The following is a 13,711-nucleotide window of genomic DNA, read 5'->3' as shown; positions in this document are numbered from 1 at the left end:
CCCTACACGACTTTGTAATCCCATTTTATTTTTCTTCTAATGCAAGTTACAGTTTTCATTGATTCCTTAAACATTAATTGTTATCATCAAACTTAACTTAGATCCCTTTTTTATGTGTCCTTTTTCATATCTTCTACAACAAAATTGAATGAAACTTAAATTTAATATGGTGACAAAATATAGTGTTAATGATAGGGCCCCACATATTTATAACATTTAGTATGATGATTCACCATAAATAAGGGTCTTGTAAGAACATTTTCTCCTATCTTTTAATTTTTTTATGTATTGTCGTGTTTTCTGTTTACTTACTTACAATGATGGATTTCAAATCTTTTATTTTTCTCATACTACTGTCTGGCGTGGTTCTCATTTCTGTAGTTGTGGCTGATGAACCAGATCCTGATCCACCAAGTATGTACCTTGGAATCAACATCATTTTATTTGTTTATCAACTTTGTTTATGATTTTTGTGAATTAAATGTGCGAATGACACTGATAAAAGATTTTAGAAAAAACATTCATATGATAAATTTTTATAACCACTCTCCAAATGAATATATTACGTGTATGATTAAACTTTGTTGTTACAATAACTTAATTATGTACCTTGTTGATGAAGGTCCAAAGAAAAACGTCAATGAAGACCTTAAGGGATGGTACAATCGTGAAAAAGGTAAAAAAATTAAAATGTTTTATATCAATGGGATTGATAAATAATGTGAATTTTTGTTAATTAAGTCAATTGTGTAAACCTTTTCAAATTCAAGGGGAAGGAAGATGATTTTGGTTCCACTTCATGATGAAAATTGCAAGGAAAACATAGGCGGAGAATATGGTGATAGCATATTTGGTGAAATTGGCGACGGTGGCGTTCAAGGAAGAGATAGTATAGGTGGTATAGGGAAAGGTGGAAGTGTTAATGATCGAATAGATCATGGTGGTGGAAAAAGTGGTAGCGGAGGAGATTATGGAGATGGAACTGGAGTAGGAGATGGAGAAAGTGTTGGAAGCAGAGATTACAGTAATGGAAGAAGTGGAGAAAACGTCAATACAAGTGGCGGAGGTGGTGGAAGCGAAGTAGGAGGCGGAGGATATTAGTGCAATGGTAAATGAGACTTCTATGATTTATGACAAATATAAAAAGAGAATATATGCTCTCTTCAAGTTTCTTTATCCTTAAATGTGTGTCATAATTATAGTATTGTCTCTCTTTATGTATAGTACGTGAATTATGAATAATAAAAATTGACATATTGATAACAATAATAATCATCATTAAAATTTTCCATAATTTATTACATGTTTTGATCAGAAATACTTATTGAAGTATCCAAACTTAGATACAAATGATGCTTAATCAAACTAAAAAGTGTTCAAATAATATATCATTAGTACTATTAGTGTCTTAGCATTTCACTCACCTATTTTTTTAAATAAATCAATCAATTCTTAAGAGAGAATGAATTCTTTAAAAAAATATTTATTAGATAATATATCCTCTTCAGTCTCCTTAATTATGTAATGTATACAATAATTTTGAAGCATCAAATCATCATGACTCATGAAACTAATGTTCATTGATATAAACAAAAATGTAAGGTAATGTGGGATGCATAATACACTCACATTTTTTCCATATAAAATGTCTTAATTTATTACCCAATCTTTTGGTTTGTTGTATGGAAAATAGATCTATTTTTCATTATTTTAAAAAAAGCTAAATAAACTAAATAAATAATTTGATATAAAAATTAAATAGTAAAGTGTATATACTAAGCAAGGTGAAACTAATATGCCCATAAAATCAATATCTTGAGCATCTTGAATTTAGAATTAAGGAAAAATTTGAATTGATATTTTTTTTTCATTTTTTAGTTACAAAAATGATGTTATGCTTTCATTTGGTTTATATTTTTACTAAGAAAAAAAGAGTGCAAGAAAAGTAAAACAAGAAAAATAGTACAAGATTAATTAAATCTATGCTCAAGCAGAAAAAGTACATGTTTTGTGTGGCTTTACATTTGACGTGGATTTAGTTTTGGGGACGCTTTTATATGCAGCTATTTCTTGGATAGCATATTTTTAAATCTAAAACGCCACTGCAGATGCACGTTAAATATAACCAACACAATAACAAACATATAATTAGCACGTTTCTATTCAGGAGGTTTTGAGGTATTATATGAGAAATGGAGTATAGCACTCATAGTTTTCAGTATTTTCAGTTTGAATCCTCTTTTAGTAAGTTATACTAATAGTTAGATTAGTGAATGCATACGCAGTTAATATACAATAGGTGGAATATATAAAGTATAATTTTATAAATAATAATTTGCTATCGAATGTTCAGCTATTGATTTATTTGGAAAATTTAATTTTCATGTTTGAAAAATTTAATTGGAATAGATTGTACAAGAAGAAGATCCTATTTCAAGTTTAAATGATTTTTTTTAGTTAAAAAATTGATTTTTTTTAATTTAAATTTTGAAAAACAATGTTTGTTATACAATCTTCAAAATTTGAATTTGAAACTTAAATCTTATAGAAATATAGAGGTGGTCTATAAAAGGGATTCTAATTCACATTTTTATTCATCTAAAGTAGATGCTTAAACTAGAATATGAGTAAAAAAATTTAAAGACAAAAATAGCCATAAAATGTCAAAATTTGACTGAATCTAAATTTATTTGTCCATATGGATCATTTGATTCAAGAAGCATAACACTGATATCTATCTTCATCCATTTAAGCCATCCTATAATTGATAAGATTTACAACTCGAGTATGTTACTCAATCATGATTGAGTTTAAAAAATTATTCATTTTGAATATTAAACATACTTTTATCGTTACATCAAGTACCGTAAATCTGACACTACTACATGAAATAACATAAGATAAATAAAACTAGCATTCAATAACAACATGTCCAGATACAGTATAAAGTAAATACACACTGAAACTATTACATGCATTTTTACTTTAAAAAAACATAGCCACCGCCCTACACGACTTTGTAATCCCATTTTATTTTTCTTCTAATGCAAGTTGCAGTTTTCATTGATTCCTTAAACATTGATTGTTATCATCAAACTTAACTTAGATCCCTTTTTTATGTGTCCTTTTTCAAATCTTCTACAACAAAATTGAATGAAACTTAAATTTAATATGGTGACAAAATATAGTGTTAATGATAGGGCCCCACATATTTATAACATTTAGTATGATGATGCACCATAAATAAGGGTCTTGTAAGAACATTTTCTCCCATCTTTTAATTTTTTTATGTATTGTCGTGTTTTCTGTTTACTTACTTACAATGATGGATTTCAAATCTTTTATTTTTCTCATACTACTGTCTGGCGTGGTTCTCATATCTGTAGTTGTGGCTGATGAACCAGATCCTGATCCACCAAGTATGTACCTTGGAATCAACATCATTTTATTTGTTTATCAACTTTGTTTATGATTTTTGTGAATTAAATGTGCGAATGATACTGATAAAAGATTTTAGAAAAAACATTCATATGATAAATTTTTATAACCACTCTCCAAATGAATATATTACGTGTATGATTAAACTTTGTTGTTACAATAACTTAATTATGTACCTTGTTGATGAAGGTCCAAAGAAAAACGTCAATGAAGACCTTAAGGGATGTTACAATCGTGAAAAAGGTAAAAAAATTAAAATGTTTTATATCAATGGGATTGATAAATAATGTGAATTTTTGTTAATTAAGTCAATTGTGTAAACCTTTTCAAATTCAAGGGGAAGGAAGATGATTTTGGTTCCACTTCATGATGAAAACTGCAAGGAAAACATAGGCGGAGAATATGGTGATAGCATATTTGGTGAAATTGGCGACGGTGGCGTTCAAGGAAGAGATAATATAGGTGGTATAGGGAAAGGTGGAAGTGTTAATGATCGAATAGATCATGGTGGTGGAAAAAGTGGTAGCGGAGGAGATTATGGAGATGGAACTGGAGTAGGAGATGGAGAAAGTGTTGGAAGCAGAGATTACAGTAATGGAAGAAGTGGAGAAAACGTCAATACAAGTGGCGGAGGTGGTGGAAGCGAAGGAGGAGGCGGAGGATATTAGTGCAATGGTAAATGAGACTTCTATGATTTATGACAAATATAAAAAGAGAATATATGCTCTCTTCAAGTTTCTTTATCCTTAAATGTGTGTCATAATTATAGTATTGTCTCTCTTTATGTATAGTACATGAATTATGAATAATAAAAATTGACATATTGATAACAATAATAATCATCATTAAAATTTTCCATAATTTATTACATGTTTTGATCAGAAATACTTATTGAAGTATCCAAACTTAGATACAAATGATGCTTAATCAAACTAAAAAGTGTTCAAATAATATATCATTAGTACTATTAGTATCTTAGCATTTCACTCACCTATTTTTTTAAATAAATCAATCAATTCTTAAGAGAGAATGAATTCTTTAAAAAAATATTTATTAGATAATATATCCTCTTCAGTCTCCTTAATTATGTAATGTATACAATAATTTTGAAGCATCAAATCATCATGACTCATGAAACTAATGTTCATTGATATAAACAAAAATGTAAGGTAATGTGGGATGCATAATACACTCACATTTTTTCCATATAAAATGTCTTAATTTATTACCCAATCTTTTGGTTTGTTGTATGGAAAATAGATCTATTTTTCATTATTTTAAAAAAAGCTAAATAAACTCAATAAATAATTTGATATAAAAATTAAATAGTAAAGTGTATATACTAAGCAAGGTGAAACTAATATGCCCATAAAATCAATATCTTGAGCATATTGAATTTAGAATTAAGGAAAAATTTGAATTGATATTTTTTTTTCATTTTTTAGTTACAAAAATGATGTTATGCTTTCATTTGGTTTATATTTTTACTAAGAAAAAAAGAGTGCAAGAAAAGTAAAACAAGAAAAATAGTACAAGATTAATTAAATCTATGCTCAAGCAGAAAAAGTACATGTTTTGTGTGGCTTTACATTTGACGTGGATTTAGTTTTGGGGACGCTATTATATGCAGCTATTTCTTGGATAGCATATTTTTAAATCTAAAATGCCACTGCAGATGCACGTTAAATATAACCAACACCATAGCAAACATATAATTAGCACGTTTCTATTCAGGAGGTTTTGAGGTATTATATGAGAAATGGAGTATAGCACTCATAGTTTTCAGTATTTTCAGTTTGAATCCTCTTTTAGTAAGTTATACTAATAGTTAGATTAGTGAATGCATACGCAGTTAATATACAATAGGTGGAATATATAAAGTATAATTTTATAAATAATAATTTGCTATCGAATGTTCAGCTATTGATTTATTTGGAAAATTTAATTTTCATGTTTGAAAAATTGAATTGGAATAGATTGTACAAGAAGAAGATCCTATTTCAAGTTTAAATGATTTTTTTTAGTTAAAAAATTGATTTTTTTTAATTTAAATTTTGAAAAACAATGTTTGTTATACAATCTTCAAAATTTGAATTTGAAACTTAAATCTTATAGAAATATAGAGGTGGTCTATAAAAGGGATTCTAATTCACATTTTTATTCATCTAAAGTAGATGCTTAAACTAGAATATGAGTAAAAAAATTTAAAGACAAAAATAGCCATAAAATGTCAAAATTTGACTAAATCTAAATTTATTTGTCCATATGGATCATTTGATTCAAGAAGCATAACACTGATATCTATCTTCATCCATTTAAATCATCCTTTAATTGATAAGATTTGCAACTCGAGTATGTTACTCAATCATGATTGAGTTTAAAAAATTATTCATTTTGAATATTAAACATACTTGTATCGTTACATCAAGTAGCGTAAATCTGACACTACTACATGAAATAACATAAGATAAATAAAACTAGCATTCAATAACAACATGTCCAGATACAGTATAAAGTAAATACACACTGAAACTATTACATGCATTTTTACTTTAAAAAAACATAGCCACCGCCCTACACGACTTTGTAATCCCATTTTATTTTTCTTCTAATGCAAGTTGCAGTTTTCATTGATTCCTTAAACATTAATTGTTATCATCAAACTTAACTTAGATCCCTTTTTTATGTGTCCTTTTTCAAATCTTCTACAACAAAATTGAATGAAACTTAAATTTAATATGGTGACAAAATATAGTGTTAATGATAGGGCCCCACATATTTATAACATTTAGTATGATGATGCACCATAAATAAGGGTCTTGTAAGAACATTTTCTCCCATCTTTTAATTTTTTATGTATTGTCGTGTTTTCTGTTTACTTACTTACAATGATGGATTTCAAATCTTTTATTTTTCTCATACTACTGTCTGGCGTGGTTCTCATATCTGTAGTTGTGGCTGATGAACCAGATCCTGATCCACCAAGTATGTACCTTGGAATCAACATCATTTTATTTGTTTATCAACTTTGTTTATGATTTTTGTGAATTAAATGTGCGAATGATACTGATAAAAGATTTTAGAAAAAACATTCATATGATAAATTTTTATAACCACTCTCCAAATGAATATATTACGTGTATGATTAAACTTTGTTGTTACAATAACTTAATTATGTACCTTGTTGATGAAGGTCCAAAGAAAAACGTCAATGAAGACCTTAAGGGATGTTACAATCGTGAAAAAGGTAAAAAAATTAAAATGTTTTATATCAATGGGATTGATAAATAATGTGAATTTTTGTTAATTAAGTCAATTGTGTAAACCTTTTCAAATTCAGGGGGAAGGAAGATGATTTTGGTTCCACTTCATGATGAAAACTGCAAGGAAAACATAGGCGGAGAATATGGTGATAGCATATTTGGTGAAATTGGCGACGGTGGCGTTCAAGGAAGAGATAATATAGGTGGTATAGGGAAAGGTGGAAGTGTTAATGATCGAATAGATCATGGTGGTGGAAAAAGTGGTAGCGGAGGAGATTATGGAGATGGAACTGGAGTAGGAGATGGAGAAAGTGTTGGAAGCAGAGATTACAGTAATGGAAGAAGTGGAGAAAACGTCAATACAAGTGGCGGAGGTGGTGGAAGCGAAGGAGGAGGCGGAGGATATTAGTGCAATGGTAAATGAGACTTCTATGATTTATGACAAATATAAAAAGAGAATATATGCTCTCTTCAAGTTTCTTTATCCTTAAATGTGTGTCATAATTATAGTATTGTCTCTCTTTATGTATAGTACATGAATTATGAATAATAAAAATTGACATATTGATAACAATAATAATCATCATTAAAATTTTCCATAATTTATTACATGTTTTGATCAGAAATACTTATTGAAGTATCCAAACTTAGATACAAATGATGCTTAATCAAACTAAAAAGTGTTCAAATAATATATCATTAGTACTATTAGTATCTTAGCATTTCACTCACCTATTTTTTTAAATAAATCAATCAATTCTTAAGAGAGAATGAATTCTTTAAAAAAATATTTATTAGATAATATATCCTCTTCAGTCTCCTTAATTATGTAATGTATACAATAATTTTGAAGCATCAAATCATCATGACTCATGAAACTAATGTTCATTGATATAAACAAAAATGTAAGGTAATGTGGGATGCATAATACACTCACATTTTTTCCATATAAAATGTCTTAATTTATTACCCAATCTTTTGGTTTGTTGTATGGAAAATAGATCTATTTTTCATTATTTTAAAAAAAGCTAAATAAACTCAATAAATAATTTGATATAAAAATTAAATAGTAAAGTGTATATACTAAGCAAGGTGAAACTAATATGCCCATAAAATCAATATCTTGAGCATATTGAATTTAGAATTAAGGAAAAATTTGAATTGATATTTTTTTTTTCATTTTTTAGTTACAAAAATGATGTTATGCTTTCATTTTGTTTATATTTTTACTAAGAAAAAAAGAGTGCAAGAAAAGTAAAACAAGAAAAATAGTACAAGATTAATTAAATCTATGCTCAAGCAGAAAAAGTACATGTTTTGTGTGGCTTTACATTTGACGTGGATTTAGTTTTGGGGACGCTATTATATGCAGCTATTTCTTGGATAGCATATTTTTAAATCTAAAATGCCACTGCAGATGCACGTTAAATATAACCAACACCATAGCAAACATATAATTAGCACGTTTCTATTCAGGAGGTTTTGAGGTATTATATGAGAAATGGAGTATAGCACTCATAGTTTTCAGTATTTTCAGTTTGAATCCTCTTTTAGTAAGTTATACTAATAGTTAGATTAGTGAATGCATACGCAGTTAATATACAATAGGTGGAATATATAAAGTATAATTTTATAAATAATAATTTGCTATCGAATGTTCAGCTATTGATTTATTTGGAAAATTTAATTTTCATGTTTGAAAAATTGAATTGGAATAGATTGTACAAGAAGAAGATCCTATTTCAAGTTTAAATGATTTTTTTTTAGTTAAAAAATTGATTTTTTTTTAATTTAAATTTTGAAAAACAATGTTTGTTATACAATCTTCAAAATTTGAATTTGAAACTTAAATCTTATAGAAATATAGAGGTGGTCTATAAAAGGGATTCTAATTCACATTTTTATTCATCTAAAGTAGATGCTTAAACTAGAATATGAGTAAAAAAATTTAAAGACAAAAATAGCCATAAAATGTCAAAATTTGACTAAATCTAAATTTATTTGTCCATATGGATCATTTGATTCAAGAAGCATAACACTGATATCTATCTTCATCCATTTAAATCATCCTTTAATTGATAAGATTTGCAACTCGAGTATGTTACTCAATCATGATTGAGTTTAAAAAATTATTCATTTTGAATATTAAACATACTTGTATCGTTACATCAAGTAGCGTAAATCTGACACTACTACATGAAATAACATAAGATAAATAAAACTAGCATTCAATAACAACATGTCCAGATACAGTATAAAGTAAATACACACTGAAACTATTACATGCATTTTTACTTTAAAAAAACATAGCCACCGCCCTACACGACTTTGTAATCCCATTTTATTTTTCTTCTAATGCAATTTTTCATTGATTCCTTAAACATTAATTGTTATCATCAAACTTAACTTAGATCCCTTTTTTATGTGTCCTTTTTCATATCTTCTAAAACAAAATTGAATGAAACTTAAATTTAATATGGTGACAAAATATAGTGTTAATGATAGGGCCCCACATATTTATAACATTTAGTATGATGATGCACCATAAATAAGGGTCTTGTAAGAACATTTTCTCCCATCTTTTAAATTTTTTATGTATTGTCGTGTTTTCTATTTACTTACTTACAATGATGGATTTCAAATCTTTTATTTTTCTCATACTACTGTCTGGCGTGGTTCTCATATCTGTAGTTGTGGCTGATGAACCAGATCCTGATCCACCAAGTATGTACCTTGGAATCAACATCATTTTATTTGTTCATCAACTTTGTTTATGATTTTTGTGAATTAAATGTGTGAATGATACTGATAAAAGATTTTAGAAAAAACATTCATATGATAAATTTTTATAACCACTCTCCAAATGAATATATTACGTGTATGATTAAACTTTGTTGTTACAATAACTTAATTATGTAACTTGTTGATGAAGGTCCAAAGAAAAACGTCAATGAAGACCTTAAGGGATGTTACAATCGTGAAAAAGGTAAAAAAATTAAAATGTTTTATATCAATGGGATTGATAAATAATGTGAATTTTTGTTAATTAAGTCAATTGTGTAAACCTTTTCAAATTCAGGGGGAGGAAGATGATTTTGGTTCCACTTCATGATGAAAACTGCAAGGAAAACATAGGCGCAGAATATGGTGATAGCATATTTGGTGAAATTGGCGACGGTGGCGTTCAAGGAAGAGATAATATAGGTGGTATAGGGAAAGGTGGAAGTGTTAATGATGGAATAGATCATGGTGGTGGAAAAAGTGGTAGCGGAGGAGATTATGGAGATGGAACTGGAGTAGGAGATGGAGAAAGTGTTGGAAGCAGAGATTACAGTAATGGAAGAAGTGGAGAAAACGTCAATACAAGTGGCGGAGGTGGTGGAAGCGAAGGAGGAGGCGGAGGATATTAGTGCAATGGTAAATGAGACTTCTATGATTTATGACAAATATAAAAAGAGAATATACGCTCTCTTCAAGTTTCTTTATCCTTAAATGTATGTCATAATTATAGTATTGTCTCTCTTTATGTATAGTACATGAATTATGAATAATAAAAATTGACATATTGATAACAATAATAATCATCATTAAAATTTTCCATAATTTATTACATGTTTTGATCAGAAAATACTTATTGAAGTATCCAAACTTAGATACAAATGATGCTTAATCAAACTAAAAAGTGTTCAAATAATATATCATTAGTACTATTAGTATCTTAGCATTTCACTCACCTATTTTTTTAAATAAATCAATCAATTCTTAAGAGAGAATGAATTCTTTAAAAAAATATTTATTAGATAATATATCCTCTTCAGTCTCCTTAATTATGTAATGTATACAATAATTTTGAAGCATCAAATCATCATGACTCATGAAACTAATGTTCATTGAGATAAACAAAAATGTAAGGTAATGCGGGATGCATAATACACTCACATTTTTTCCATATAAAATGTCTTAATTTATTACCCAATCTTTTGGTTTGTTGTATGGAAAATAGATCTATTTTTCATTATTTTAAAAAAAGCTAAATAAACTCAATAAATAATTTGATATAAAAATTAAATAGTAAAGTGTATATACTAAGCAAGGTGAAACTAATATGCCCATAAAATCAATATCTTGAGCATATTGAATTTAGAATTAAGGAAAAATTTGAATTGATATTTTTTTTTCATTTTTTAGTTATAAAAATGATGTTATGCTTTCATTTTGTTTATATTTTTACTAAGAAAAAAAGAGTGCAATAAAAGTAAAACAAGAAAAATAGTACAAGATTAATTAAATCTATGCTCAAGCAGAAAAAGTACATGTTTTGTGTGGCTTTACATTTGACGTGGATTTAGTTTTGGAGACGCTATTATATGCAGCTATTTCTTGGATAGCATATTTTTAAATCTAAAATGCCACTGCAGATGCACGTTAAATATAACCAACACCATAGCAAACATATAATTAGCACGTTTCTATTCAGGAGGTTTTGAGGTATTATATGAGAAATGGAGTATAGCACTCATAGTTTTCAGTATTTTCAGTTTGAATCCTCTTTTAGTAAGTTATACTAATAGTTAGATTAGTGAATGCATACGCAATTAATATACAATAGGTGGAATATATAAAGTATAATTTTATAAATAATAACTTCCTATTGAATGTTCAGCTATTGATTTATTTGGAAAATTTAATTTTCATGTTTGAAAAATTGAATTGGAATAGATTGTACAAGAAGAAGATCCTATTTCAAGTTTAAATGATTTTTTTTTAGTTAAAAAATTGATTTTTTTTTAATTTAAATTTTGAAAAACAATGTTTGTTATACAATCTTTAAAATTTGAATTTGAAACTTAAATCTTATAGAAATATAGAGGTGGTCTATAAAAGGGATTCTAATTCACATTTTTATTCATCTAAAGTAGATGCTTAAACTAGAATATGAGTAAAAAAATTTAAAGACAAAAATAGCCATAAAATGTCAAAATTTGACTAAATCTAAATTTATTTGTCCATATGGATCATTTGATTCAAGAAGCATAACACTGATATCTATCTTCATCCATTTAAGTCTTCCTTTAATTGATAAGATTTGCAGCTCGAGTATGTTACTCAATCATGATTGAGTTTAAAAAATTATTCATTTTGAATATTAAACATACTTGTATCGTTACATCAAGTAGCGTAAATCTGACACTACTACATGAAATAACATAAGATAAATAAAATGTGCATTCAATAACAACATGTCCAGATACAGCATAAAGTAAATACACACTGAAACTATTACATGCATTTTTACTTTAAAAAAACATAGCCACGGCCCTACACGACTTTGTAATCCCATTTTATTTTTCTTCTAATGCAATTTTTCATTGATTCCTTAAACATTAATTGTTATCATCAAACTTAACTTAGATCCCTTTTTTATGTGTCCTTTTTCATATCTTCTAAAACAAAATTGAATGAAACTTAAATTTAATATGGTGACAAAATATAGTGTTAATGATAGGGCCCCACATATTTATAACATTTAGTATGATGATGCACCATAAATAAGGGTCTTGTAAGAACATTTTCTCCCATCTTTTAAATTTTTTATGTATTGTCGTGTTTTCTATTTACTTACTTACAATGATGGATTTCAAATCTTTTATTTTTCTCATACTACTGTCTGGCGTGGTTCTCATATCTGTAGTTGTGGCTGATGAACCAGATCCTGATCCACCAAGTATGTACCTTGGAATCAACATCATTTTATTTGTTCATCAACTTTGTTTATGATTTTTGTGAATTAAATGTGTGAATGATACTGATAAAAGATTTTAGAAAAAACATTCATATGATAAATTTTTATAACCACTCTCCAAATGAATATATTACGTGTATGATTAAACTCTGTTGTTACAATAACTTAATTAAGTAACTTGTTGATGAAGGTCCAAAGAAAAACGTCAATGAAGACCTTAAGGGATGTTTAAATCGTGAAAAAGGTAAAAAAGTTAAAATGTTTTATATCAATGGGATTGATAAATAATGTGAATTTTTGTTAATTAAGTCAATTGTGTAAACCTTTTCAAATTCAGGTAGGAGGAAGATGATTTTGGTTCCACTTCATGATGAAAACTGCAAGGAAAACATAGGCGCAGAATATGGTGATAACATATTTGGTGAAATTGGCGACGGTGGCGTTCAAGGAAGAGATAATATAGATGGTATAGGGAAAGGTGGACGTGTTAATGATGGAATAGATCATGGTGGTGGAAAAAGTGGTAGCGGAGGAGATTATGGAGATGGAACTGGAGTAGGAGATGGAGAAAGTGTTGGAAGCAGAGATTACAGTAATGGAAGAAGTGGAGAAAACGTCAATACAAGTGGCGGAGGTGGTGGAAGCGAAGGAGGAGGCGGAGGATATTAGTGCAATGGTAAATGAGACTTCTATGATTTATGACAAATATAAAAAGAGAATATACGCTCTCTTCAAGTTTCTTTATCCTTAAATGTATGTCATAATTATAGTATTGTATCTCTTTATGTATAGTGCATGAATTATGAATAATAAAAATTGACATATTGATAACAATAATAATCATCATTAAAATTTTCCATAATTTATTACATGTTTTAATCAAAAATACTTATTGAAGTATCCAAACTTAGATACAAATGATGCTTAATCAAACTAAAAAGTGTTCAAATAATATATCATTAGTACTATTAGTATCTTAGCATTTCACTCACCTATTTTTTTAAATAGATCATGCAATTCTTAAGAGAGAATAAATTCTTTAAAAAAATATTTATTAGATAATATATCCTCTTCAGTCTCCTTAATTATGTAATGTATACAATAATTTTGAAGCATCAAATCATCATGACTCATGAAACTAATGTTCATTGAGATAAACAAAAATGTAAGGTAATGCGGGATGCATAATACACTCACATTTTTTCCATATAAAATGTCTTAATTTATTACCCAATCTTTTGGTTTGTTGTATGGAAAATAGATATAT

At 27.8% G+C, this 13,711-nt stretch overlaps 4 protein-coding genes across 5 annotated transcripts; all 4 read left to right on the top strand.

Moving 5' to 3' along the window:
- Positions 1-320: 320 nt before the first annotated feature.
- Positions 321-1,101, top strand: LOC131659605 (glycine-rich protein DOT1-like). Its single transcript, XM_058928773.1, has 3 exons — positions 321-414; positions 623-659; positions 771-1,101. Exons 1-3 carry the CDS (start codon positions 321-323, stop codon positions 1,099-1,101), a joined length of 462 nt encoding a protein of 153 aa, XP_058784756.1.
- A 2,684-nt stretch (positions 1,102-3,785) lies between these two features.
- LOC131659604 (glycine-rich cell wall structural protein 2-like) lies at positions 3,786-4,106 on the top strand. Its single transcript, XM_058928772.1, has one exon. The coding sequence runs from the start codon at positions 3,786-3,788 to the stop codon at positions 4,104-4,106; it is 321 nt and encodes a 106-aa protein (XP_058784755.1).
- A 2,186-nt stretch (positions 4,107-6,292) lies between these two features.
- On the top strand, positions 6,293-7,267 carry LOC131657036 (glycine-rich cell wall structural protein 2-like). Of its 2 annotated transcripts, XM_058926545.1 has the most exons (3): positions 6,321-6,423; positions 6,632-6,685; positions 6,779-7,267. In XM_058926545.1, exons 1-3 carry the CDS (start codon positions 6,327-6,329, stop codon positions 7,108-7,110), a joined length of 483 nt encoding a protein of 160 aa, XP_058782528.1. In that variant the 5' UTR covers positions 6,321-6,326; the 3' UTR covers positions 7,111-7,267. The 2 variants fall into 2 exon arrangements, with proteins under 2 accessions (XP_058782529.1, XP_058782528.1); XM_058926546.1 differs by lacking the exon at positions 6,632-6,685 and having other exon boundaries at positions 6,293-6,423.
- A 5,065-nt stretch (positions 7,268-12,332) lies between these two features.
- LOC131659603 (putative glycine-rich cell wall structural protein 1) lies at positions 12,333-13,219 on the top strand. The gene is made up of 3 exons (XM_058928771.1): positions 12,333-12,426; positions 12,635-12,688; positions 12,782-13,219. Exons 1-3 carry the CDS (start codon positions 12,333-12,335, stop codon positions 13,111-13,113), a joined length of 480 nt encoding a protein of 159 aa, XP_058784754.1. The 3' UTR covers positions 13,114-13,219.
- Positions 13,220-13,711: the final 492 nt, after the last annotated feature.

Source organism: Vicia villosa, linkage group LG3 (assembly GCF_029867415.1).
Source record: "Vicia villosa cultivar HV-30 ecotype Madison, WI linkage group LG3, Vvil1.0, whole genome shotgun sequence".
NCBI lineage: Eukaryota > Viridiplantae > Streptophyta > Magnoliopsida > Fabales > Fabaceae > Vicia > Vicia villosa.
This window is presented reverse-complemented; position numbering and strand designations above follow the sequence as displayed.